This window comes from Malurus melanocephalus, unplaced genomic scaffold (genome assembly GCF_030028575.1).
Source record: "Malurus melanocephalus ecotype Western Australia unplaced genomic scaffold, MMel_1.1 scaffold_234, whole genome shotgun sequence".
Lineage (NCBI taxonomy): Eukaryota > Metazoa > Chordata > Aves > Passeriformes > Maluridae > Malurus > Malurus melanocephalus.
The window spans coordinates 438,005-465,643 of NW_026623466.1; the positions used below are offsets into that span (position 1 = coordinate 438,005).

Sequence of the window (27,639 nt, forward strand, 5' to 3'; positions counted from 1 at the left end):
CATTGGTTGACAACTTTTTGTTTAAAATAACAGCCCTTTTCCCAACCTGACATGAAAATAAATGATAGTTTGTATAAARTATTGAGTAAGATCTTTCCTCCTGAAAGGTGTTAAAGGTTTTGATGCAAAAGGTGAAGGGTGACCCAGCTCTGTGTCTTGAGGATAGTTGAGGATGTAGTCCTTAGCCTTTTCAGTCATTACCACTTTGATTCTGCATTACAGAACAGCCTTGCCTTTGGATCCACGTGCATGCTGGGGGATGATGAGCCGGCATGTCTGGGGACAGAGGCTTCACAAGGGAAAGAGAGAAGTGAATGTGAAAAGGAGAACAGTTACTTGCTCAATGCAGAAGCAYTAAGGTCAGACTTTCATCACTCAGGAATGTCAGGCCTTGATTTTGGAAAGGTATGTAATATTTGGSGAAAGCTGTGGGAGTTTTATGTTTTGTTTTGTTTTTAAAAATGCTGGGGTTACATTCAAACAGGCATTTTTAGTAAAATACACTCTATATTGGAGAAGCTAGATACCAGATAACAGCTTTTCTATTTGCTTGGATTTTTTCCTTCTCCCTCCCCCCATTTAATTCTGGTGAATATTTATAATTTTTGTCCCTTTGCAATGAATTGGATATGCAAAGTAGGKAAAGTTGTAGTCCTTAGAGCAGGTTTCCCCTTTCCATTGGTAATGGAAATACGTTGTGGAATTTCTAGTATGTGAAATGCTTTTGKTTACCAGTTCTCACATGCACATGATCTGTTCTTTCAAATATATATCTTCTTGTTCCCAGTCTAGGGAGCAAATCAAAGAGAGCCTGTGGGATGACCATTTTGTAGAATATGGCAGAACTGTGTGCATGTTTCGCACAGAGAAAATCAGAAAGCTCGTTGCCATGGGAATTCCCGAATCCTTAAGAGGCAAACTCTGGCTGCTTTTCTCAGGTGGGTATGCTTATKAGTGTTGGCTGTAGGCATCATCTGATTCTGGACATGGCAAAATATTTAGGCAAGAAATCTCCCAAGGGCAATTAAATGTCCTTTTCATGGTATTCATACTACTACTTAAAGAAGAGAGATGATCTGAACTGAACTAATATATGCAAGGAAATACCAAGGTAGATCTGTAAAAGTTTTAACTCAGGATGATATCATATGATGTGCAGAAGAACCAAAATAACATCTTTGTAATCTATGTAATTTAAAATTAGCATCATGTTTTCATAAAACAATGTTCATCTTCAAGCAGCAATTAGATTGTAGTATAAATATTGAGTTAGCCCTAGACAAATCAGATTACTGCTGAAAATAATGATATCTCAAAGTCGGCAGACTTGCTCCTGCTTCTTCCTGAATGTTGGCAGGGCTTACAGAAACTGGAGATGGAAAAAACAACTCATTTCATCGACAAATCTGGCAGAGACAGAATGTGCCTATGATGTGACCTCAAGTTTAGCCTTTAATCCAATATATGGCATATTCAGCAATGTGTAAATGGAGCTTTTCCTCCTTGAAGGATGTGAACAGTACTGAGTATGTTTCTTCCAGTAATATGTGTGGGTGGTGAGGCACTTGGGTTGCCTGGAGGAGCTGTAGATGCCCCATCCCTGGAAGTGTTCAAGGCCAGGCTGGATGAGGCTTTGAGCAACTGCTCTTGTGGAAGGTGTCCCTGTCCACAGCAGGGGGTTTGGAATGAKATGATCTTTTAGGTCCCTTCCAACCCAAACCAGTCCTTTCTGCTGGAGACACCTTTACCTCGATGAAGATGTTTTGAATGATGTAGTGTTGTGTAAGCTTTGCTAATATTCATTTTGTTTTCAGGACATGTATTCTGCTAGGGCTTTCTCTTTTAGGTCTGGATATTCACAGACCTTGGAGAAAACCATCTTGCTTATATTGGCCAGTAATTCCCACAACACTAGGTTTAGCATTGTCCTTATCCACTCCCATCTTCCTGTTTCTTCCTTCTGCTGCCTCAGACGCAGAGACAGATCTCGCCTCACATCCTGGGTACTACGTGCATTTGGTGGAGGCATCCATGGGCAAGTGCTGTATAGCAACAGAGGAGATYGAGCGTGATCTGCACCGCTCATTGCCTGAGCACCCGGCCTTCCAGAGCGAGACAGGGATAGCGGCCCTGAGGAGGGTGCTCACGGCGTACGCACACCGGAACCCCAAAATAGGATACTGCCAGGTGAGAAATTCCCAGCGGGATAATGCTTCCTGATTTTTTTTCACCCTCCTGCCACTCTCTTACTCTCTTGAGAATGCTTTTAGGGATGCTTTTGATCAATAATGATCAAAATAATAGGCTCTGTCCTAACAACAGTATTCCTTCAGCATTTTGCAAAATGCATTTAGAGTTACACGAAGAGGAAAAATGTTTCTGATGCTTGTGTTTGTTCAAAAGCACATTTCTTGGACAATACTTGGAAGCAGCGCAGGGCAAACTGGCCTGCACAGATGAGATTTATGTAGTGCGCTGGGGCAGAGGTTTAATGAACACGTCTGCCACTTTCCTTCCAAAACTGATGATAAATGATAAAAGTACTTTGTCTAGCTGGCTACTTCCCTGAATTCTGATTAACAGCATACTGGTCCTGCTACCGGAAGAGAGGCAGTGAAAACAGCCCCAAAACATCTTACAGTATCCAGTACTGTGCTTTTTCTATTATTTCCTATTGCTCTTATGAAAAACATAATACATAAGTTTGGAAAACTTACTATGCCTTTGGATTGCAATTATGTRTTTGCTGTCTATTATCTCTTTCTCTTGCTGTTTTTTTTTTAATTTCTTTGCATCATGTTAGGCTAGTTTTCTTTTTATAAAAATAGCCACAATCTTTTGTCAGTAGGATTTGCTGTCACTAACAAATCCCATCTTYTTCTTTGCCCTTGTAAGTCTATGAATATTTTGACCTCCGTGTTGCTGTTGTATGCCAAAGAGGAAGAAGCCTTTTGGCTGCTGGTTGCTGTGTGTGAGCGAATGCTGCCGGATTACTTCAACCACCGAGTGATAGGTGAGCTCATGTCCATCTTCTTTCAGACTGGGAAGGGGCAGCCATGTGGCACAGATGTGCATAAATGCTCAGGGTCAGCTGGGGTCCAGACCCCATGGATGAGGTGCTCCATCTACTTGTGACGTGTACAGGGACAGCAGCAGTGGCTGCTCAGATTCCAGCCAGGGTTGGTTTTGGTTTGAAGGGTTTGAGCTACAAGATCTATAAATACATGCTCAACTTTACAGTTTGTTTTTTTTTCTTTCTTTCCTGTTGGTCAGAAGGTTGTGACACTTTTGCCTGTTATATAAATARAAGAGCTTGTGGGTCTTGGTTCAGCTTCAGTGTTCAGCTTCAGAGACTTGAGCTGTTTAAGAAGAACCTAGGAAAGATCTGCTGGTGTAGCTATTTGTCATCTGTCTGAATTGCCTGGTTGCTGGAGCAGTTCAGGCTTGCATCTACACCAGCCCTTTGTAATGAGGGCTGATACAAGTGTCTCTGCAAAATGTGCCGTGCACTCTGTGTGCTGTGTCTCCTATATAGTAACATTATGTTTAACATTGATGTGTAAACTGCCTAACCCACAGAAGGAGAGGGGCTGAGCCATGTTTGTTTTTTGCAGTCACTTCCATCCCTTACAGAAATGCTAACCTCAGTCCTTAGCTACAGCATCTGCTGTGGCAAAGGGAGGGACCAGGGTCRCGTGTGAGGAGGTGAGGAGGGAATCCCTGGCAGTAATGGTTCTGGGAGCTGAAAATGGTCTGGACACTCTTGTGCTGCCTGGGGAGTAGARGGAGACATCTGAGAAGATTTCCAGTCTTTTGCTTGAAGGATGGGATTGTCATACCTCCCTCCTGACACTGTTTCTGTCTTGTCACTGAATTGGCAAGAAAGTAAGTTAAAGCTGATCTATTCCAAAGTTAGCTGGATGCTCAGCATGTTTTGTGGTGCTTTGAATGCCACTGGTATTTTCAGCTAGTGGACTGGGCATTGTAACTGTCCCACTTCACAGAATTTTTCTTCTTGTCTCCAAACATGACTTTAAACAGCTCTTTTGATAACTGACTTCCATGTTTGTCTGTGTTCTTCCTTGATGAGAGGAGAAGTACAGCTTTAGCTATACTCATGCATTTCTAGATATCCTCAGCRCACTTTGGGTTACTCATAATTTTGATGCTTCCTGGGTTGTTGCCCTTGAATAGCTTTCTCCACCCAGCCTAGTGAGCTGTCTTACTTGGCCAACCATATGCCTGCCTTGAGTTGTACTTAATTTGGGTTTTGTATCTTACCTGTCACTTGCCATGGCTACAGCCTATGTTAAGTGCTGAGAATTCTGGTTGTCCTGTCTCCCTGTTTTCCTGCCCTCTGTACCTCAAGGAGAGAGTACTGTTTCTGTCTACTGCCGTGGCTCACCACAGTGTGAAGAGCCAGAAGCTTCAGCTTGGAAATTGCCCTGCTGTCCCTGGCTGAGTGGCACTGGTGCAGTTTTACAGCATGATTGCTTCACTGARCACTTATTTCTGCAGCTCTGCTTTACCCTAGAACTTAATGTGCCCRAATCGGTGCTACTGATCTTCTCCACCCTGCCCCTTCTCAAGTTCCTGTTGCTTGAGTTAGTGTTCTTGGCTCTGCATTTCAGTCAACCTTCTTTTTTGATTTGCAACTAGCTCTTGTCTAAACTTTGTATTGTTTCTTCCTGTGTAACACTTCCAAGACCCAGCTTTTCCTTTTTGTCTGCCCTGCCAACACTGTTGTCCRAATTTTTATCTCTCTATAACTTTGGCCATCTCTGACCTTACTACCTSTCACTGTGCTTTTCCTCTTCAGTGTCAGCCAGTAGTCTCTACAGTCAAAACAGCTACTAAATTAATGACCTTGGTTATAAAAGGCCTTCTTAACTCCATTTTGTCTCAGATMTTTTCTTTATCAGTTTCAAAATCTTCTACTTATTTATGTGTGTGTTTATTTAATTAGTTATAAATTTTCCTTTCAAAACTTAGGCAATTCAGTCCTAGTCAATCTTTTTACTTTGATCATATGAGTGTCTCCCTCCTTCAGCCTTGCCAGCTGTGACCCCTCTGTCCTTTCACAGCTTTTTCATTGTTTCACTGCTTGCAAATAGGAAAAACCTGCAGGCAGGGCTCCTCCTTCAGGAATTCCCTCTGTACTTCTCCTTTCTGCAATGCATAGAGGAAATTATAGGCAGGTAGCTGCAGGATACAAACAAGTTTTGTTTGGTCCAAGAATGGTGGCAAGGGTCAGGCGTGTTCTGTTCTCMGTTACCATGACTTCTGCATCTCCTGCATTAAACCAGCAGGCCATCTTACCTCACTTTACCTGAGTTGTCCTGAGTTGTACCTGAGCATCATCWTCTTGACACTGTAATTCTTGAAACGCTGAAAATCTTATTTCATGTCTCTGTTTTGCCTTTTCAGTCCTGAAGTTGTCGTTTATCTTGCATCTAAGGTCATAATTTTTCAAATAGATGCCCTGGTATTTTCCTRCCTCATCATGGTCTCATGCTGTAATACAGATTCAGTTGCTCAGATTTCATGTTTTCTGGSAGCCTAATGAAAAAATGGACAGAAAAGTCCCTTTGAATACATCTGCTTGGCTTTCATCTATAGCCAACAGTTATTGTAAGAAGATCTGTGAAAGATCTGGGCAGCATTGCATGTTCCTTTAAAACCACTGGTTTTGCCAGTGCTGTCTCTGAATCTGGAATGGTTTATTTTATATGTCTTGCCTATGTGTCTCTGGCTTCCTTCAAATACCTCTAAAACCAGCCCTGTTTTTTGGGTCTGTGTTAACTATGGCTATTAAATTGTTTGCATTAAGCTTATTAAAAAAAACCCAACAAGAACTGCCCTCTGTTGAGAAACTCCAGTCTGTTTTTTGCCTGTTTTCTTCGATCTTATGGAAGGCTTTTTCTTCAAAGCATCGTGCTTGATGTATTTGTCAAAAGCTTTTTGCATGTCCACAGGCTTTTGTTTTTGATTTGTGGTGCTGTAATGTTTGCTCAGTCATCAGCAGAAGCTCTTTGTGGCTTAAGGTGAAAGGTTCTAAGACAGAGAAATGCCATAGCTATTTTTTTCCCTGTGATTTGTATGCTAAGGCAGAAGATGCTGGCTCTCTGCCACAAATTGTCCAGGTTATATTCAGCTTTTGGACAACAGAAGWTTTGAGACTGGGGATGTATATGTCTCAGCAATTAAAATTGTCTCCTGATGTTAGCAGAATATGGACTATAAGAAAAAATGAAATAACTTGAAAGGCAAAATAATTGAAAAGCTAACTGTGTTTTGTGTTCAGGAATATTTTTGACTTACAGTGTCTTTGGTCTAATCCCTTATGTGGCAGATTTGGTTTGTAGACACAGTCCACTTCAGTGAGAAAAAACTATATTGATTCTATAATAACTGCTGACAAAGCAGACCTGAGCTAGTTGCTAAACCAGAACCTAGATCCGCTCCTTTTCAAAAGAGTGGTTGGGACAGTTAGGAAATATTTATTTCTGGGCATTGCAGAAATCTTTTGTTCTTTTCATGTAGGTTTGTGTTCTTGTAAGCATATATTTGTATTTGTGCSTGTACTTACATGTAAATATTATTATTCCTGCTTGGTGTGTATACCATATCCATATTTCCATCCTGTATTTTCCCACTTAGAAAATATAGGATGGAAATCCTATATTAGAGCAAAACCTTTGCTGCCCACTTGCTTGAGTACATACATTGAAGAGGAATATGTACTGTCTTATTTTTACTGCATGCATCCCAAATGGAACARTAAAATGCTTTAAGATTGCTTTTGCTAGCACTTAATTATTATGTGCTCTTGTGGCCAAAACCAACAGCTGCTGCTATTCTCTTTCATTGCACCCTAAAGGCACTTAGGACAATTAACACACTTTTTGCAGAAAGTTGTACAGTAAGGATTACAGGCACAAGGGCTGGGCTGAGATCACAGCAGGAGGATAATGGCATTTTTTACTGTAGATGTGTCTGCATGTTGCCGGTTTAAATTTTAAGAAAGTCTTGTAGTTAATAGTTGACTAGTGAATAGTTTCAAAAAGTACTTTTTTCTGTGTCATTCCTGTCTAATACTGTTCCTTTATGACTTGTAGGTGCTCAGGTAGACCAGTCAGTGTTTGAAGAGCTTATAAAAGAGCAACTTCCAGAGCTGGCTGAACATATGAAGGATCTGACAGCCYTAGCTTCCATCTCTCTTTCCTGGTTCCTTACCCTTTTCCTCAGCATCATGCCCCTGGAAAGTGCTGTGAATGTTGTGGACTGCTTCTTCTATGATGGCATCAAAGCCATCTTCCAGCTGGGCTTGGCCATACTGGAAGCCAACGCTGTGGATCTGTGTAACAGCAAGGATGATGGGCAGGCCCTGATGATCCTGAGCAGGTATGGCCAYGCAGGAGTGTTCACAGGCTATTCTGCCCTAAAACAAAGGCATTGCTCAGTAGGCACCAGGGACCCTCTCTGTCACCCTGCTGCTGCTGCTTTCGTAGTGTCTGCCTTAAACAATGGGCTTTGTACATCGGACGAGATGTCCTGTGAAGTTTCCTGGCAGTGCTGAGACCGGCATCGCCTGCGTCAATGTGCAGTATYTACTGCTGCTCTTCGTGCCTTCCCTAGACTGACGGGCTTCCTGCTCCAGACTTCAAGGAGACAGAAGTTTTCTACCTTGGGCAGCATTTAGTCATTTGGCTGGATTGTTATTCCTCAGATGAGTAATCATAAAGGTGTTTTTGAGAAGCATAGCTTGCCCAAAACCCAGTTTATTTCTAAGTCTGAGCTATAAGGCTTATTTGCTTATTTGAATTGAGAAGAGCACAGTGCAGTGTGATCCATGTTCTTATGTTTCCTCCAGATTTTTAGAGCATGTCAAAAATGAGGAAAGCCCTCTGCCACCTATTGGTAATCACCATGCATTCTTCAGTGATGACCAGGAATCCTCTCCAGTGACTGAAATAGCAAACCTTATTCATGACTCATATGAGGTAGAATAATTCGCTGTATCTACTAATCAGTTAAATTTGAATTTTAAAGAAGGTTAAATTCAGCTTGGATGTTTTGAAAGGTAATACACATGTTTATCRTTTCCTTGACTAAAGTGCTTACAATGCACAAGACTAGGTGTAATATGAATACCTAGATCAGTTAAGAKACTGAGTATGCTCTTTCTTCAAGGTCTCACTGTACTTTAAAAGCAAGTAATGTATCTCATTACTTGGAAAATACAAATACAAAAACAAATATCATAAAATACGTCAGAAAAATAAACTTCTGTTCCTCTCTTGTAGAAGTTTGGAGACCACTCTGTGGAGCAGATAGAGCACATGCGCTACAAGCACCGAATTCGTGTCCTGCAGAGCCACGAAGATACAACCAAGCAAAATGTGGTGAGCAGGAGGTCTTGAAACAGGAAAAAATCATTGTTGACTCCGCAAAAAGCTTTTTCCTGAGATGCTGATGGTTTTTCTTTTGCAGCCATGTATATTTTCGGGTGGCTTTAAAGTTAAGAACAGCTGCAGGACGATCCAGTCCAGCACGTTGTCTGTGACTGTGGCCGGCCCTTGACAGATGCCTGGGGRAGAGCGTGAGGAGAGACAGCACCATGCCATGCTTCCCTGGCCTCTGTGACCTGTAGCTTGGGGACTTCCTGTCTTTGTTTCTAATAGCCCTTGAGGGATTTCTCTTTTCATGGATCTGTCCAACCGGTGAACCTAAAGAAGGGGGAAACACTGCAAAGATATTTTAATACTGCGGTTTTCAGCTGTACCACATAAGTACAGCTCATGACTGTGCCTGTGTCAGTGATGGCACTAACATGATTTTCTTTCTTTTTAAGCTCCGAGTTGTCATCCCAGATGTTTCAATTCTTCCTGAAGATTTAGAGGAATTGTATGACTTGTTCAAGGTTGGTCTCCCTGAAAAGCAGGGGATGCACCTCATGGAGGCTTTCTTGGGTGTAACTTCCAGCTGTTGCTTTGCAGTGCAGCCCTGACCTCCCGTCCTCTGCCTGGGCCATGCTCTTTGGGTGGGATCTTGCCATTTGCTCATTTCTGTGGTTGCTCATTAGCTGAAGAGGARTAGTAATGTACTGATTCTTCAGAGAACTGCTCTAGTTTCTTTTCTAACTTTCTGCTTGGAAATGGTCCCTGACAAGTTAGGTTCTATTAACTTTCACATGCAGAATAAATTAATATGTAGCTCTGCTCACTGGGAGCTCGGTAGTGCTTTTAAATCATGTTCTTTTAATGGTCTTTAAGGGCAGACTCTTTTCCATATGGGGGGGGGGGGGAACCCCAAACCCCACAACCTTTTGTCTTTGCCATTTGTTCTCCATTTTCTAATAGTTGAAATTTTTTTAAACTAAAAACTGTTTAAGTTCTTTTCTGTCAAGCTGGTATTTGACGAAACGTACAATAAAGTTGAAGACAGGGGCATCTAAGCTTACACAACTGTATTTGATTTAGAGGTCCAAGCTTGTAATTATTTCYCTTAATGGACCATTTCTTCTGTGTATTGTCCGTAGCCATAAATATTGAGAATATGACTGTGGTATGTTGTTGGTGTTACACAGCTCTGTCGCCAAGAACAGCTATATCCTGTCTCCATTAGTGGTTGTAAGATGATGCTGCTGGTTCTTCAGTGCTTCCCTYCTGCTCCTCACTGCTGGTTTTGACCTTTGACTAGCTCATACTCCCCTTATTCCGTTTTCTGGTAGCTGTTCCTTTTTTGCTATTTCCCTTGCTCCCCAGGGACAGCTTGCTTTCTTAGGACTCTTTGTTTTGTCTGTTCCTAAGGGAAGACTAATAGGTGCAGTATCCAAATGGAAAGATCTGAGAGAGAATAAATGAGCAGGTCAAGCCTATGCTCACTCTGTATATTTTGTACCTTTGGCTGGTAAGGGACATCCTGGGTCAGATGTGGTTAAATAGAGTTTCAGTAGCCCACAGTAAATTTTTTTCAAGAATCTACTCAGTCTCCTTTCATATGTATTGACTATCCACTGGAAATTGTGAGAGTGGCTGGCTRTTCTGATGAAGATTTGCTTTGTCACACAGGAATGGTCTTGATACCACTATGACACCTTGCACAGAGTGTATTTTGAACATGTTACAATATAGTTTGATGTGAATGCCTTTTTCTGCTGGTCGTGCTCTGTGCTGCTGCACCCCGCAACAATTGCTCTCGTGTCTCTGATTTCTCCAGAGGGAACATTTAATAAGGTGCTACTGGGAAACGACGAGTGTGGTGTCGGAGCAYCACGACCCGAGCAGGCCGTATGCCGAGCAGTACCGCATCGATGCCCAGCAGTTTGCCAGCCTCTACAGGCTGCTGTCGCCCTGGACCTGCGGGGAGCACACCGACCTCCTCGCCCACAGGACCTTCCGCCTGCTGGATGAGAACATGGACCGGCTCATCGAGTTCAAGGGGCTCGCCAGCTGCCTGGGTACCGGCTCACTGYGGGCTGTGCGGGGCGGGCAGAGCAGAGGGTGGCACACGGGGGAGACAGCAGTGTTAAAATGCCTTGTAACTGATAGGGGAGGATGGTTTCTAGGGCTTGCACATCATCCTTATCAGTGACCTTTACTAATTTTTTTGWGCTCTAGTCATCTGAAGTCGATTTGATCTAAAAGACAGCCTAAGGACATGAYTGAATATTGTATTATACTTGATTTCTCAGACAACAGTAATTCTGTTGAAAATCTTGTATGAATTAAAAATTGCACTTGGGTCTGCACAGAAAGCTAGGGAATCCTCTCTACCCAGTTGTTGCTCTGAGTGTACCTCTGAAATCTCAGTGTACCTCTTTGAAACTGCTTCTTGAAGACTTAGCCTTACAAAYTGACTGCTGCCTGCCTTACATGTTGACAGTAAGCAGAACAAAAAAAAATCTGACCAGCAGTGACTGAGGGCTGTGCTAGGGTTGGTCTTGAGGCCACCAACTGTCCTATTAGGTAAGATTGCCTGTCCAAAATCTGGCTGAAGAGAAAGTGCTGTATCTCAACTGTTGCTTGATCTCAAGAGGAAAAAACTGAATCAGTTCAAAGCTTCAGTAAAAATCTGTAATTTTGTATTCTTGCCACTTATGATTTTAGTATTTTTTTTACGTGAACACTAAGGTACTTTGTATTCCCTTTGTTATTTAATTTTGATTCTTAGAGGGGTACAACTTAAAAGTTCTCCACAGTATTTGAGCACATTTGAAAATTTAGAATCTTAATTTTTACTGGTCATTGAAAATGTGAATTATATTGCATGTGAAAGTTATCTCCTTTGGGCTTACTCTAGAGAACAGCAGTAAAGGCTGAAGGGGGGAAATACTAAGAATATGATGTCCCAAATTTTTTCTCTCTCCCCTCGCACATTTCTGTAAATCTGTGGCAGCAAATTAAATTTAGCCTTTACTAGATTCCCTGCCATCCTCCTTTATATTTTTAAATRATGCTGAGGCTCCATAGGTTTAGATACTACCAGTCATTTTACAACAAAGACTAAAACAGATGGCTGTCACCTGCTGTTCCTTCTTGACATGCGCAACCTAAAGTAATACACTGGCCATATATTTATTGTCCATGTAAACAATTATTCTTTGTGCACAGATGCCTGCTTTATTTTAAACTGTGGAAGCAAATGCTCTGGTTCACTTCCTTCTCATTTTTTTCCTTCCCTTGCAGATGTTATGTATAATGGCGAAATGAATGAAAAGATAAAGTTACTATATAAGCTCCATATCCCACCAGGTAAGAAATCTGAAAGGGAATGAATACCTGTTTCCAAAAAAAATCTCTTGCTTTTGGAAAAAAAGCTGCTTAATGAAGAGCCTCATCTTGCTTGCTTCCAACTGGGAGCATACAGGAAGTGCGTTTGTCGGTACAGTCACTGCGTTTTGTAAAATACTTCATTAATTACAAATTGAACTTTTTTGGATGAAATTTATAGATCACAATGTCAAAGCTCACGCATCAGAGACCTTTTGCAGCCAATTATGTGGTTACTTCCAGACAAGATATGAATTAACATTTTTGAATGGCTTGTACTCCATGTACAGTACACATCTTGTGTATCTTGAACCAGTTTTGATTACATGACAAAATTCTGTGGTAGTTCCTCCATGCAAAGTTTTTAATTAAATGTGCAGTTCTTGGCAAGCTTTCAGCTGCAGCACCAGTCTTATAGTAACATAATTTTAGAGTATGATTTAATGAAAGTATTTACAAAAGTATTTACAAAACATCTTTGCACTATTACTTTGCTTTCTTCAGTTATGTACATTTTAGAAAAATAAATAACCATCATGCAGAACTCAAAGGATTGAGTTTGTCACTTTTTTTAACAGCTCTCACAGAAAATGAACGTGACAGCCAGTCACCATTGAAGAATCCTTTGCTGTCAACATCAAGACCACTGGTCATTGGAAAATCAAACGGTATGTGCAGAATGGTTTTYTAATGGGTGTGTGTATGAGGTACCCAACTTTCCATTTGTTATCCTACCATATTATCTGTGCTCTCTGGGCTTTATTTTTAAATGTAAATTTTCCCCAGTGATTTGGAAATCAATTCTCCTTTTTATGTCTGCTCCAAAAAAGGTGATGCAGTAGATTACCAAAAGCAATTGAAGCAGATGCTGAAGGATCTAGCCAAAGAAAAGGATACTAAAACTGAAAAGGAATTGCCAAAAATGAGCCAGGTATGTCGGTTAGAGACTGTTTTTAAAGACATGTACTCAGAATGAAATGACTGAACACAACAGTTTGGCTCTTTCTCATAAAATGTGATTTCAGCCTGAATTTAGGTTCAGTCCTTCAGGCATTGAGGACTSGGCTCCCCTGATCCAAGGAGCAGGTGTTTTAAAAACTTTGAGCTACCTTCATAGCACCTCCCTCTGCTCAGACTGGCTGGTGATTAGAATTTCAGATTCACCCTCACTTGCAGCAGAACATGCAAGCAARCAGACTTCTGCAGTCTAGAAAAAGCCCTCCTCCTCATAAGCCAAAGAATTCCCAAGACTGCACATGGTTGTTCCGTATTCCTATACCTCTTCTGCACCAAACCAGTAACTTCTTAGTCCACCACCRCCTGGAACCTGCCATGTCTTAGCCAAACACTGACTAGAACTGCAGGAAAACAGATGAAGGCTGTCACGATCTGACCATCTGTTTCCTAATGCCAGTAGCGTTCTGTGKTGTTGGCAAGAGGAAATCTACTGGAGGGAAAAGGGCCCCCTATCAATAAAACAAATGTACAGACATGCAAMGATTGCCCAGAATCCCTTCTGTGCTCATGTTACTAAATAAAGTTTTAAATGGGTGGCATGTACCTAACCTGTCAGCTCTGCAGGCACTAATGGTCTCATAAAGGCATCATTTCACTGAGGGCTCATGACTTTTCTTAACAGGGTATATGGAAACATCCTTTCTTGCCTGATAATCATCTGCAGTGGGTGAGCAAGGGAAGGACAGAAAGTGGCTGGGCAGGGAGGATCTCAGAATTTTTTAGAAGAGCTGGGGAAAGAGAGGAGAGAAATAAYAGAAGGGAAGTTGTCTGCAGGCCTGTGGATGGCTACTTTGGTTGTAACTCAGTGTGTAGCAGCCACCAGTAAGGGATTATCCCTTGCCTTGTATCTCACTGGCCCTTAGATCATCGAGCAGGTCCTGTGTTCCTTCATTCCTTCATCGGGGCATCAAAATACTTCACAGCTCTCTTCCCTTTTTGATTTCAGCACAAGGTTTCCTAGCACCATTGGGGGTTGAAATTTTTTTAAAAGCAGGTACAAGTTAWAAAAAGAGCATATAAATGTACACAGCATTCTACCTGCCTTTGCACCACCGTGCCCTGCCTGACTGCTGCAGTGACCCTTAGCATGGCTGTTCAGGACTCTGATGCTGGTTTTTCATCCTTTACAGAGGGAGTTCATTCAGTTCTGCAAAACGTTGTATAGCATGTTTCATGAAGATCCAGAGGAAAACGATTTGTATCAAGCCATTGCCACTGTGACCACACTTTTACTTCAGATTGGAGAAGTAGGACAAAGGAGCTTCAGCCTGGGGAGTGGATCAGACGAGTTCACTGAGGACTTACAGCCCGAGGCCTCTGCTTCAGACCAGGATGCTGTTTTTACTGACACTGTGAAGACCYCTCACAAAGACTCTCAATCTTCACCTGTGACTGAAGGGGACTGGACTGTCTCTTTTGAACATATTTTAGCCTCCCTCTTGACTGAACAATCATTAGTTAACTTCTTTGAAAAGCCCTTAGAACTGAAACCAAAGCTTGAGAATGCAAAGCTGAATCAATACAGTCTCAGAACAAATGGAATGAGCTGCCAGTCACGGGGTGAACATGCAAAACCAAGCACGCAGTAGCAGCAAACATATCAAAAATTAAATGCACTGAAGTTATGCCAAAGGAAATACTGTAAAAGGCTTTCCAGTTAGCAATGGACTTCTGGTAAACAATTTGTTGGTCTGTGGTTTTCAGTTTAAGAGCTTTAAAAGCTAAAAGGGTGTGTTAGGTTTGTTTTGTGCCACTGACTTATGTTCTTGTTTTGAATGTAAAAGGAAACATCTGTCTACAGTGTGAAGACACCGAAGCCCTCTTCTGCGCTGGGAGAGCAGAGGCTGGCTCCAGTTGTCTTTTTTTTTTTTTAACAGGGAAAAACACTTCTCATCTGCTGTGTACAGTTTGTTTCGGTTGCCTTTTTTTGCACTAATTCTGAAAACTGTTTCAATGCTGGTAATTGAAACTATTTTAATATATTTGATTGTATTCCAGTTTTTATGTCTTGCTGAAATGTTAAGTGTACATGGACTGTGCTTCTGATGTTGGTCTGTGAAAACATGCACTTTTCAATAAACCCTTTTTGTACAAGACTGGCATTGACAGTATTTACTGATTTAGGGAAGCTAAGTGCCTTTAGTCCCTTTCCACAATAAACAAATACCCTGAGGTATCATGATCACATTTCACTMATCAGAACCCTGTTTCCATGTAGCACACAGAGCTGCTTTGGGAAAAGCAGTGAGTCTGCCTAAGAGGCCATGGGGCATTTCATCCACATGAGATTACACATGCAATMGTTATCTATCAGTTTTGGTTRTTTTTCTTGTTTTGTTTTTAAACAAACTTGGCCTTAACTTGAAACACCTCTGTAGTGGCTCTTCAATACTGCAGAACAAAACAAACCCACCAAGACTCTGCCACCCACGAAGAACATTTGAATCTCCTCTTTACTCCATYCAATGTAACCTAAGTTACATTTAATTAAGAGTATTACACCATTATGTTCAAGTTCAAAGAAAGCACGATACTTTAAAATACCTGTTCAACTCAATGCTTCACAGTTGRGAGCGTGAAGAGACTGGACAATAAAAACAACTTAAGAATACATTTTATCTTTTTATTGTAATGAAAATCARTTTAATTTTCATCCACATTGACTGTCTGTAGACCTGCAAAACAAAGACATTTTATCACCACCTGTTACATATGTATGCAAACCTTGACAAGAAAGTACACCTACTGTTTCAAAGCCAGTTTGCTGATCCAATTCTGGAAGAGCAAACCCTATTGGCAAGTATTTCTCCAAATGTTAAAACAAAAATATTGTTGTATTTACAGAATTCATTTTCCTCAGATGACAAGCAGAAATGGCTCAACCTGCCTGAGTTTTTGATATCAGAGGATGGGCTTAACATGGAAAAACAAATCTTAAAAATACCCTAATGACTATGGCCAGTGTTTTTCAATCTCTCARAATTTATGTGACCATTTCACTGAATTCTGTACTTCTTTTTAATGTGGATCAGGCAAGCCAGCAGCCCTGTTCTCTACAGCAGAGYTAGGTTAAGCCAGTGGTTTAACTCTTCCAGCATGCTTTTCATCTGAATTTTGCACTGCAGGAGGAGCTGTTCTGCTTTGGTTTTTTTTTTTTTCAGAGAAACACAGCATGGGAGATGCATGGAACCTTACCTTTGAATGTTGTGACTGGTACATAAGTAACCAGAGTGTACAGTTTGTTGGGTGAATCCTCATCCTCATTACGCTTTCTGGACAAGCGCACACGAATACGATAAGGAACGTTCCTAAAATRAAGATGGCAGATTAATTTTCAGTGAAGAAGGTATTGAAACTCATGATTTCATAGAAAAGTTCTTTTTCTGGATCACAGCAAGAGCAAAATCCTGGACCTTAAGAGATTGTACTGTTTGCCTTAGAGGAGCTACTTTTCTTGGTTTTGGTTTTATTGAAGTTAGCAGGTAAGATTTAACTAAGCYGTAAGATGAATTCACAATCCAGCAGGAGCATTAAGTCAGAGAGTGCCTCATCAGTCCACCATTGAGGAAATATCCCACACAGATGATCAAGTGAACATGATCAGCAAGCAGCTGTTACTAACAAGCATTTCTTACAACAATATAAAATAGTAAGGAAAACCCCAACAATCTACCCTAAAGCTTAAGGCCTCTGTCAAAAGTCAGRGTATTGCCTAATCTTTATGCAAGAAGTTGTGAAAGAAGTGAGGATCAGACCTGACCCAGGGTCTTAATTTATGGGCACAAAAACCAATCAACATTTCTTTCTCACAAAGCCCGTGGAATCGCAACTGAATTGTTTAGATGTTCTTGTTTGTAATGGGCAAGTTACAGCTTAGTGTCCTCCCCTAAAAATGCCCAAAATATGCTTATGASGGAAAGCACAAAACTTTTCCTTCATCGTTTTTCACACTATCTGCCACCTCAAATGACTCAAAGATTTTGGGAAACTGCTGTTCTGAGTATTTTGCTTCACAGAGTATGTGAAGGAACTTCCTCCTCCCTGCTGTGTCTTTTCAAGAGCATACTTATTAAATTGGGTGGACATAGCAATCTGAGACACAGGAACTTGCTTTGCTTTTCTCCCTTGTTTTAAGTCAAATGCCTTTTTCCACTACTTTATGTAGATACCAGCCCACATGGYGATTTTAACCTCCCCTGATGCTTCCAGAGGAAGATACTTAGTATTCTATGTATGTCACAGACTAGACATAGGAATCTAATTCGCAGAAGACTGTTCAAACCGTGTGCATCTAGTACCTCACTCAAAGCATCAATCCAGATCAGTTAAACTTTTATTACAGTTTAACTGGTCCCACTCCTCACARGAGTTCTTCTGGGCCATCTTTACAGATGTCAAATCAGCTGCCTTTGTAGCAGTGACCTAACAGAAGGTGTGGTTTTTGGTCCCTAAACTACTCATTTATTTGTACTTTCAAGGAAAGATTAATGGCCCTGTTTAATTAAAACACACCACCTTTTGTGTAGCATTTGTCAGTTCAGCATGCTTCAAAACCAAATCCTGCTCAGACACATTACACAAATCCCAGACACTTAGCCTGGGATTGCAAGTATCACTAAAAGGTCAGGTTTATAAAAGCTGTCTGCTGCAGCAGGGATCAGGGTACTACACTATTGCAATACCCCAATCCTTCCTCTTCTCTGCCCTTCACCCTGCATTCCTTTTTTCCTTTGCTTTATTCTTATTAGAAGGAAATTCTTTAAATCCCAGGCTTTACCAAAGCTTTGTTACAAGTACATTAGGAGAGCTGACCAGAATACGATGTGACCGAAAGATTAGGTTGGTGTGTATGCCGCAAGAAGGAAGCATTTGCAAAGAAAATGCAAATATTGAAAGAAGTATGCAGTTTTTTCCTAATCCTTCATGTCCTCCCTCACCCAGTAAGGAAAATTGCAAAAACCTACCTTATTCCTTTAGCCCAGACTGCTTTGTTCAATCTGGTATCAATGCGAACGTCAGGAGTACCCATCTCCTTCATCGCAAATTTACGGATTTCCTTGAGAGCGCGTGGTGCTCGCTTCTTGAAGCCCCTGGGACAAACACAAGAGCCATTCTTCAACTTCAGGACACTTTCACACACTCGCTGCGTGTACTCTTTACACATACAACCCAAAGCACTGATCTCAACAGATGCTGCACCAGAATGACTAGACCCTCATCCTGGCAGGCAGCTGCTAACTTTCATATCTGTGCCTAACAGAAACCACTCAGAATAATTTCAGTAAAATTTTGCAATCACAAGATCTGCTGGATCTTAGGTCTTCATCTTTAATGCCAACATTTAAAATATCTCAGTATCACTGAAGAGATCAGAAGTTTCACAGACACTCTGAATAAAAGCCCTATGAAAAAGGCATTGCAACAACAATAACATAAACATGACAGACCTCTTATCAATATTGTAACAAACAGCAGAAGTCCAAAACTGATCTTATTTGGAGTAACAGCTTTTGCTGAACAGTACTTGAGGTTCCTTTCTTTCATGCCGTCATGACTGTACCAATACCACCATCAGAACTGTTTTTTTCCCAGTACAGCCTGTCCTAAAGCTCATTATAGCCAGAGTCTGCAGGACTGGGCATTCACAATAGAAGTCAGAGCTGCACCATGAATGTTTTGCCATATATATTTCTATTATTTGCATACTGWTGTTGATATTTAGTGCCAGAAATGGAAAGTGAGTACATGACTACAAGTGAGACAAGCAGTATACAAAAAGCATTTCAGCTCTAGCACATCATGCCCAAAAAGAAAAGCAGACAGCAGGACCATCAGCATTGAAAGACTTAAYTGCCAGTCAACAGGCAAGGACAGAACACGTCCCTGTCATTTAGAGTACCACTGCCTCCCATTGTCAGCCATGCTTCTGMAATACTCCCCTGCCTCATTTCTGTCCTGTTCCATGTTGGCTTTAGCCACTGCACCAATTGTTTGGATTTGGATGGTACCTTCCATGTGACTGCAGGCATACAYAGAATGCAAAGGCAGTAATTTCCTCTGAAACACTTCTCCACTATATGTTTTCACGAGGTTTAGCATTTTGTCAATTAAAAAGCTACTCTAACCAACACACAGCAAATATCCTTTAACCCCAATCATATCCCAATTTACACCTCATACAATTTTATGATAAACATGAAGCCAACCGTTTGATTACAGAACTATTTAATTTCTRAAACTTTCTCAGTGGGCTTAAGTTTAAGCGTTTGCTCGGGAAAGAATGACGACCTATGCACAGAAGTAAATCGATGTAACTTTCAAGTCCCAGAACATTCACAATCAAAGAAAGAGGCTTGTTTCGAACGCCAACAAGGGAAATCTGAGGTTGGCCAGGTACAGAGCTGCTGCCTTGGGATACCACCGAGGCACAAGGGACCATAAACACCACACCTTAAGGACAGTCCTTCTCTGCCCTTTAAAACGTACCGAACCCATTGGCAAGGCAAATTCCGCAGATAAAAAGAACTTACACGCCATGGATCCGCTTGTGAATGTTGATGGTATATTCCCGAGTTACTACCTCATTGATGGCAGAGCGCCCCTTCTTCTTCTCGCCGCCCTTCTTTGCGGGAGCCATCTGAGCGACACTGAAAGGCACCGTGCACACATCAAACGCAGACCTCGCACCTTCCCCGTCCCCTTCCCTCCCGTCGTCCCCAGCCCTTYACAAGCCGCACAACTCCCACATGCAGAAACTTAAGCCTAAGCTTCATTAATTAACCTCCGGGGTCGCACCAGTCGCAGGCTTCATGCAGCAACTTTCCCGCATCCTAAATGCTTTACTTCCATCTCCCTAAGAGGAGCAGGAAGCACATCCGAGACTTCCACCACCTCGCATAAACACCGGACTCCTGGCTAGCGTTAAGCCCCCTCCTCCTGCAAGGCGACCCAGGAGGGCAGCTCAGCGCGTCCCGGAATGAACACGACGGGGCCACAGCGGCTCCTCYGAGGGGAACAGCACGGGCCGTATCCCCGGCCCATGAGTCCCGCAGGCCTCCCCGGGCCGGGGGAGCGCAGGAGATGGGCCCCATTCCCGCCGAACGCGGCCGCGCCGGGACATCCCACCCGCTGCCCCCCTTGCCGGATCGCCCCCCTCGCCGGGCCGGCCGGGTTCCCGCCGCGCCGCGGGCTGTGCGGGGAGGATGGAGGCGGATTCTGCGGGACACGGCCCCGCCACACTCACCCTGCCCGGGCACAGGCCGGAAAGAAGCGCGCGAGGCACGCCGGGAAACAGGAGCGCTTCCGGGACGGGCTGGGGAGGGACTGGGCCGGCGGCGGGAGGGGCTGAGGGGGCGGTGTGGGTGTGTGCGGTACCGGGGGTGTCACCGGGGCGGTGTGGGTGTGTGCGGGGACCGGGGCTGAGGGGGCGGTGTGGGTGTGTGCCGGTACCGGGGATGTCACCGGGGCGGTGTCGCTGTGTGCCGGTACCGGGGGTGAGGGGGGCGGTGTCGGTGTGTGCCCGTACCGGGGCTGTCACCGGGCGGTGTCACCGTGTGCCCATACGGGGGGTATCACTGTGTACCCGCACCGGGGATGTCACCGAGGCGGTGTCACTGTGTGCCGGTACCGGGGATGTTTGGTGCCCGCCCGCCTGCTCCCTCTGTGGGGTTTTCCTTTCCCTTGGAGTGCTGTTGGCGAGCTGGGCTTGGCGCAGTGCTGCTTCCAGCGAGCATTTTGCCCCCTTCAGATCGGGAGGTCTCGTTCCCGAAACAGAACCGAGACACCCCGGCGAGGAGCAGTAGCCTGATGTAACCACCCCGCCTGCCCGAAAACCGGCCCGAGCTCAGGGGTTATGTTGGAACAAGCTGGGTCTCGGCTACAATGGACTAGAAGAGCCCAGCTCTGTGAGGACTGGCGTTGCCTTGTGCGTGCAACAGAGAACAAGGGCAATAATCCCAAATCAGAATGTGTGTATGAGGAAGAAATGAGACAGAGCATGAAAAACTAGGTATTGACGTAAATCTGCTCTTAAAAGCACTCTCTATCCTACCAAACAATGTAATAAAACAGCTCAACCCCACCCTATTTACAGCATCACCCTGTTAACAGCTTAAAGTGCCACTGGTTTTAGAAAGTCAAGTGTTTACTCCAAGGCTAAGTCTGGTTTGGACATACTAGTGGCAGTCGGGAGAGAGGTGGGTGTAAATAATTTACTCCCCGAGAGTAAAAATAATTCTTAAACTAATTTTCCCTTCCCGTATCTTCTGTCATAGTAGCTGAGATTGGTGAACTGCTGCTTCCACAGCTATTTCCTCTGAGGTGCTCATATTCCTTCATTATGTSTTCCTGCATGAACTTCTAGCCTACAGATTTGTCCTCTCCTTTCCCAGGAGTGGCTGGGATGAAGTTAGCTTCTAGTTTAGCCAACTGTCTTTTGCTTAGGTTTGCCTATAGTTAATAGAAAGAGAGAGGTTCCTTATGGACATGAAGTGAAACCTTCACATTTAGCTTTCTAATCTTCATCTGGTGGGGTCACTCTYGCTTCACTGAATACAAGACTTTAAAGGGATGTGCAGACTAATTCACCCTCGTACCTGAAGGTCACAGGAAAAACACTTGCTTAGAGACCAGATACTGGATTCCTTCATCCTCTCTCAATGAGGGAGAGCATGGACTGAAATACATGTGCATCCATCAGTGCTACCACCCAGTCTTGCAGCTGAAGCGTCGGGGTAATTTTGTCAATGGATTTTCTTTAGATATTTAGCTTTTTCAGAACTCAAAGCAAATAAGCTTTTTTCATTTCCCTGAAAGCTTACTTCTACAATTTCCAGCCCCCCAGCCCAATTATCTCCATTGTCCCCCTATAGCATAGAAACCAGAACACGTGGGCCTTGCTGATGTGATCCTTGGTACTGAAGGGAGGGAAGGCTATGTGTGCACTTTGATGCTAATGCTGGCTCCAGTGGCTGCAAGCTGCCCTGAGGGTGATCTCCTTTCAGTCTTACTGAGGGGAATGAAGACATTCTGGTGCTCAGTTACCCACCTCAATCTGTGCTGGAGGTTCTTCCTCTCTACAGAGGAAATGCAAAGCTGTACCTTGGCTGCTCCATCCTGTAGTTAATTTGAATTTAACAAGAAAAGGAGACTGCACAAGGATGCTGAAGTGGGAACCTGAAGTCTACAGGGTGAATATTCCAGAAGAGATGTGTCCCAAAACTCAGGACAGTGRTGTCTTAAAACACTAAAGCTGGGCATGGGTCAAAGCCCTGGTGTGTGCTGAGACAAACCATTCTTTAAACCATCCATTTTGTCCTAATATAAAACTCTTTGGTTGGAAKTACAAAGCTGCCTGAGGTCTTTAAAGGTGCTTAAAGTTTTAAAGGTGCTTAAAATGAGCTGTCTTCACTTGCAGCTAATATAACTTCCTGAGCTCTCATTCTCAGTGTCTATGCCATGACAAAAAWTCCAAGGGATAATACTTTGTATTGCTAACTGTGTGCCAAACACCATTCAAGTCTATGGCTAAGATTAAAAGTCTAAAATGAATCACATAGTTCAACAGTCACAGGAAAATGTGTGCAAGTCCTGCAATAAAGCCTTTTGGCTATTTTATTTTATTCTACAAATAAAGACAACTGTCCATCATTAAATGGAAAAAAATAATAGTTTGAGTTGTATATATCATGAAACAGTAGTTCCCTTCACAAAAACATTTCTAATTAATTAGTTTATTACAAAATACCCACTCACAAAAAAGCACAAGCACAACCTTTATACTTGTGAAATGAGTCGATATTTCATATACAAAATAATTTCCACATAATTCCATATAATTTTATTTTATATAGAAATAGGTCATTATTACAACAGCTGTACAATACACTACTTTTTATTTAATAATTACATAAAATCTTTCTTAGAAACATATCAACGGAAAACATACAAAAAAAGCGAAAAGTGCATTTTCTTTTTCTTTTCCTCCAAAGGAAAATTGAATCCTAAATGTTATAATGAAAGAGATATGTAATAGTCTGCAGCATCCCGAGTCAGTGGGCCAAAACACAGTGCATATTTCTCAGAGACTTGGAGTGGGTGAGTTTAGGTTGAAGAAGGATTCATGTTGTACTATTGGAGAGTTGCATGATTGTGCTTACAATTTGAGTTGTCCTTTGCAATCACAATTCATGTAGCAAACAGTCCAGTGTGGGTTTTGTGTTTGTTTTTTTGGTTGGTTGGTTTTTAATAATGAAGAACAGTTAGGGTAAGCTGCATAATACTTTTCAGATTCTAAATCAAGGGTTATGAACTGTAGACCATATTCACCAATGGCTGGGCCTCCATTGGGTGTGCTAATTTGGCCACAAGAATAAAGAAACAAACTTCTCTTTACAGAAAGTGCCTAGGTTTTGTCCTCTGTGCAGTTGTGCAAAATAATAACAATAATCATAATAAAAATAATCTCTTGTTCTCTCCTCGATAGACCTTTGACGCAGTGCTTTTCGTACACAAAAGAAGAACTGAAACAGTGAAGGCCAAGTACCTCATGAGTCTCTCGACGGTCTTTTGGAATTGCCAGATGGCTTCCAGAGTGACACGCCGGGATTGGACGCCTCTTCCCATACACCCAGTGGTGATGGAGGCTGCACAGGATAGTGCTCCTTTTCATTTTGCTCTGTCAGTACATCCTGTGTTCATGAGACAGCGCAAACGGAAGCCAGCGTGCCGTGAATGCACTGTCTGTGGCAGTCTGCACTCTGGGTGTACTTCTGTCACAGAGCTTGGAAAGAAATGCTTGTGCAAAAGCCAGAACAGKAAGTACAAAGTCATTCTCTTCTGCCCCATGTGCCCCTTGGTTAAAGCTAATCGTGCATTGATTGTGCTGGTGGGACTCTATCGCAGTGGCTGTGGTAAATTTGATGATTCTGATAAACTATTCCTTCTTCTTGATGTTAGTTGTTGTTGTTGCTGTTGCTGCTGCTGCTGCTGTGTCTGATGATACCCCATATTTCCTTGCTGTGGTGAGTAAGATGGCAGGAGCAAAGAATCGGGTTGTTCATTGTGCAAAGAACTTGGTGTTTGCACCTACAGATAAAATGAAATTTATTGTGGTGTTTGATTCTTTCATGTGTTAATGCTCTTTGCCCTCCGTGTACAGGATACTTAAAAATACTACTTGGTTTGCTGGCTTTTATTTCTGGAGTTGTTTGGTGTGTGGTTAGCTTAACTAATGCTACAAGGAATGGGCATAAATTGCAACAAAGAACATTCTAATTAGTCATTGGGAAGGTTTTCTCATAGGAGTGCACTGCCTGGGATTTGCAGGCTATCCTGAAAAGCCTCTTTAGGAACTGGGTGGGTGAACATGTCAGAAATGACAYGGATGGCAGAAATGAGGATTCTAATGTGCCTCATGCTGTCCTTTCTAGCCCTTCCTTTCCATCAGTCTACAGTAGGGCGTGACCTTGCAGTGTTGAGGTTGGTGTGACTTTTGCAGATGCTTTATTGGAAACAGTATCTGCTATATTTTTTTTCATTAATTCTTGGCTATGATAAGGATTTCACTTCAATAAYATCAGTTTAATAATTTGAAATTGGTTCTGCCCTTTCAGTGATGCCAGGGGATACGTGACCAGGTTTTATAGACTCAGTTCAGCTCCTAACACAGAGACACCACATTTCCCCCTTCTCTTTTACTTTAGTATGTGTTGAATTAGGTCAAAAAGTAAGTATTTTTACATCTTCAAATCACCTGGTTATTCCAGGCAATGTGCTCCACTTTATCTTCTTTGCCTTGTGGAGTTGAGAAAATATGTTAGTTTCCTGAAGGGATCCAGATATCTGATCCAGATCTATTTTATGTTGATGCTAGTAATTAAAAATCATCTTTTGACTTGTAAACTAAGCAAATTTTATACTGAATAAAGAGTRCAGAACAAATCCTAAGGCAGTGATTTTCTCCAGCTAGAAATAAACTTAAAATATATCCAAGATAATCTGATTATGCTCTCAATGTACAGAATTAGTAATTTCCTTTAAAATATTCTGACTGTTCTCACTGCTCCCTTGCTGTACTGGTACAGGGCACTGTAGMAGGGTCTCATGCATCAGCATTTCTTAAACGGACATTTCTGCCAGGATCAGGCTCCAGCAGAAACCTGGGCCCCTTCTGCACAGCCCACTCACCTTATTACTCTGTTTGTACACTTTASACATCATCCTCTTTGTCCTACCTGCAGGTAGCGTTGTTGCTGATGCTGTTGGTGCTGGAGTTGCATAGGTGGCAAAGAGGATGGTTGGGAAGGAGGGGTAGTGGCAAACCCTTGGTTTAACACTGCTTGTCCCATCAGTACGATTGGAGAGCTGCTGCTGGAAGTCTGCACTTSCAAACTTTGAAACATTTGTTGGGTTTGAGAATACCTACAGAGGAAAGTAAAACAATCAACAACAAAGTGTTGGAAGAAAAGGTCTTCTCTTAGAATAGGGATGGGAATCCCTAGTCTTCCTAATTCATAGAATCACAGAATGGCTTGGGTTGGAAAGGACCTTAAAGACCATCTAGTGCCAACCTCCCATCCATGGGCAGTGACACCTTCCACTAGACCAGGTTGCTCAGGGCCCCATCCAACCTGGCCTTGAACACTTCCAGGGATGGRACACCCTCCACTTATCTGGGCAACCTGTTCCAATGCCTCATCACCYTCACAGTAAAGAATTTATTTTTAATATTTAATCGAAACCTGCCCTCTTTCAGTTTAAATCCACTACCTTTCATCCTATCCTTACACATCCTTTAAAAAAGCCCCTCCCCATCTCTCCTGTAGCCCCTTTTAGGTACTGGAAGGCTGYTGTAAGRTCACCCCGGATCTCCTCTTCTGCAGCTGAACCCCCCCCCAAATAATTCCCAATGAATGATTCCTATGCATGGGACCTGCCAGTATGAACAACAACACTACTGACAGCACTGCTTTCCACTTACTCTGTTTATGAGCTGGACTTAGAGAGAAGAATACATCTCATCTCAAAATCCAGATCACATTATTTTAGATTCATTAAAGATTCTGGTTTATCCATGTCTGGTCTTCAGCCACAGCATTCACGTCCCAGGCTTATTAAACCAAATGGCCTTCGATTCTGTTTTAATATGCTGAGTCCTGAACTGCAGCAAGAGAGAAACAAATGCATGTCCTGTCCTGCTGTCTGTGCTCCCCTGTGACTGCCTGGGGGGTGGTGATCTCTTGCAGAAACATGGCTAGGGTTGATTACTTCTTAAGCTGCTCATGCCAGCAACTCCCATCACTGTGAGTCCAACTGTAGSAACAGAAGAAGCCTCTAAAAACCCTCTGCAACGATGGATGGGACAGAAACAAAACACTCATCTCCTCTTGCCATTCTGCTTTTGCACAGCAAAACTTAAATATGTGTTGTTTTGTGGAAGGCTGTGGGCAAAACCACAATGGAGCTATTGCCAACCCAGCCTAATTCTGTTTATCCTGTGAAGGGTGATGAGATCATAGTGTGGCTTGTGTTCACTCAACAGCTGTTCAACATTAGAGTTTAGTCAGAAATGCTACAGTCTGGGTATTTGTATGAGGATATGAGCACCTATAAAAGGGTCCCACGAGTCAGGAAGTCTAGAGGAACTGGGAGATGCTTCTTTGCAAATAAGGCCTCTTTTATTCAAAGGCTTAAAAGCAAAGCTGCAATATTTACATTTGATAAATTAACTCAAGATAATCTTAAACAACAATAGTCATGATTAAAAAAAGTACTGAATACCTACATTCCCGAGATAACATTAGAAGAATACTGTTTTGTAAAAAGAATTATTTTAAAAAAAAGATTTTAGCACTTCACAATTAAGTACAGTGAGAAAAAACAGCTAAAAAAAAAAAGATGTATTTTGACCAGTGTGTTCTGCTTCCTTCATCTAAGTTTTGAGGAGACAAAACAACTAAGGTGAAGTGTTCTTGGCACCAGTCATTTAACTGGGCCAGTGCCAACTTTCTCTCTCACGTCAGTGTTGGTGGCTCAGAAGTTCTAGAAGCAAGCAGCATGTTAAAATGCCACTAGCACATGTGTTTCTCTCTGTCATCCTTCCTGATGTGACCAAGGCAGGGTAAGGCTGACCCTGACGCTGGAGGGCAGGATCAGCACAGTAACATATTCCTCATATTTGTAACTACTTCATCATCTTATGAAAGAAGGCTACTTTCCCTCAAAAGCAACTTTGATGTTTTATCTTTGACAAGGCACGTACTTAGCCTGGGATCCCGCCATGCTGAGGTCTGAAGGGTGTCTTGCATTACAGGATCCAGGCATCATGGGCTGAATAGGCTGGCTAAGCAACAGTCTGGCACATGGGAGGAAAAAAAAAAAGTGACATTGCTGGAACAGAAGAACCATACAAATCCCACATCGTGGAAAGAGAAASATGGCATTTTTGCAGGCACGGCACCAGGCTGAGTGTGAGCGGGTCTGACCCAGCTGCTGGCTGTGGCAGGCACATCCCRGGCGCTGCGAGGCGGAGACTGGGGCAGCGCCTGCCCTCTGCGGTGGGTGTCTGACATCCACCKAACAAATCATATCTTTTATCATCATTGTTATCTGCTAAGTATATGGATGCTTGAGTGATATTTTACAACTTTGATTAAATTCACCTTGTGCTCTTCAAAGCCAGCAGCAAGGTTTCCAGTTTCCATTACGCTACAGGGTCAGACAGCTTCGCTCTAGGGGTCTTAACCCCGGCATTACCGCAGTCACGAGAGTAGGTGTGCGCTGTTATCGCTATTTCCACTGAGCCCAGCTGGAATCTCGGCCATTCCCAAGCGAGGATCCCAGCGCAATC

At 42.6% G+C, this 27,639-nt stretch overlaps 3 protein-coding genes across 3 annotated transcripts in view; 1 reads left to right on the forward strand and 2 right to left on the reverse strand.

The window, feature by feature from the left end:
• TBC1D8 (TBC1 domain family member 8) overlaps positions 1 to 14,906 on the forward strand; it is a 50,348-nt gene extending 35,442 nt beyond the window's left edge. Inside the window, exons 8-20 of the mRNA XM_057374863.1 lie at positions 223 to 405; positions 788 to 938; positions 1,973 to 2,187; positions 2,896 to 3,013; positions 7,119 to 7,404; positions 7,874 to 8,003; positions 8,307 to 8,405; positions 8,855 to 8,923; positions 10,222 to 10,462; positions 11,691 to 11,756; positions 12,353 to 12,442; positions 12,605 to 12,705; positions 13,922 to 14,906. Of these exons, the coding sequence (XP_057230846.1) occupies positions 223 to 405; positions 788 to 938; positions 1,973 to 2,187; positions 2,896 to 3,013; positions 7,119 to 7,404; positions 7,874 to 8,003; positions 8,307 to 8,405; positions 8,855 to 8,923; positions 10,222 to 10,462; positions 11,691 to 11,756; positions 12,353 to 12,442; positions 12,605 to 12,705; positions 13,922 to 14,380 (2,208 nt within the window). The 3' untranslated portion in view covers positions 14,381 to 14,906. The remainder of the gene's footprint in view (positions 1 to 222; positions 406 to 787; positions 939 to 1,972; positions 2,188 to 2,895; positions 3,014 to 7,118; positions 7,405 to 7,873; positions 8,004 to 8,306; positions 8,406 to 8,854; positions 8,924 to 10,221; positions 10,463 to 11,690; positions 11,757 to 12,352; positions 12,443 to 12,604; positions 12,706 to 13,921) is intronic.
• A 494-nt stretch (positions 14,907 to 15,400) lies between these two features.
• On the reverse strand, positions 15,401 to 20,118 carry RPL31 (ribosomal protein L31). Its single transcript, XM_057374864.1, has 5 exons — positions 20,035 to 20,118; positions 19,322 to 19,438; positions 17,756 to 17,881; positions 15,987 to 16,099; positions 15,401 to 15,466 (listed from the first exon to the last, which is right to left on the reverse strand). Exons 2-5 carry the CDS (start codon positions 19,426 to 19,428, stop codon positions 15,435 to 15,437), a joined length of 378 nt encoding a protein of 125 aa, XP_057230847.1. The 5' UTR covers positions 19,429 to 19,438; positions 20,035 to 20,118; the 3' UTR covers positions 15,401 to 15,434.
• Positions 20,119 to 22,432: 2,314 nt separating this feature from the next.
• The window catches only part of NPAS2 (neuronal PAS domain protein 2), a 102,111-nt gene continuing 96,904 nt past the window's right edge, over positions 22,433 to 27,639 (reverse strand). The window contains exons 18-20 of the mRNA XM_057374847.1: positions 27,052 to 27,398; positions 25,025 to 25,211; positions 22,433 to 23,876 (exon numbers count right to left, since the gene is read on the reverse strand). Coding sequence (XP_057230830.1) covers positions 23,685 to 23,876; positions 25,025 to 25,211; positions 27,052 to 27,398 — 726 coding nt within the window. The 3' untranslated portion in view covers positions 22,433 to 23,684. The remainder of the gene's footprint in view (positions 23,877 to 25,024; positions 25,212 to 27,051; positions 27,399 to 27,639) is intronic.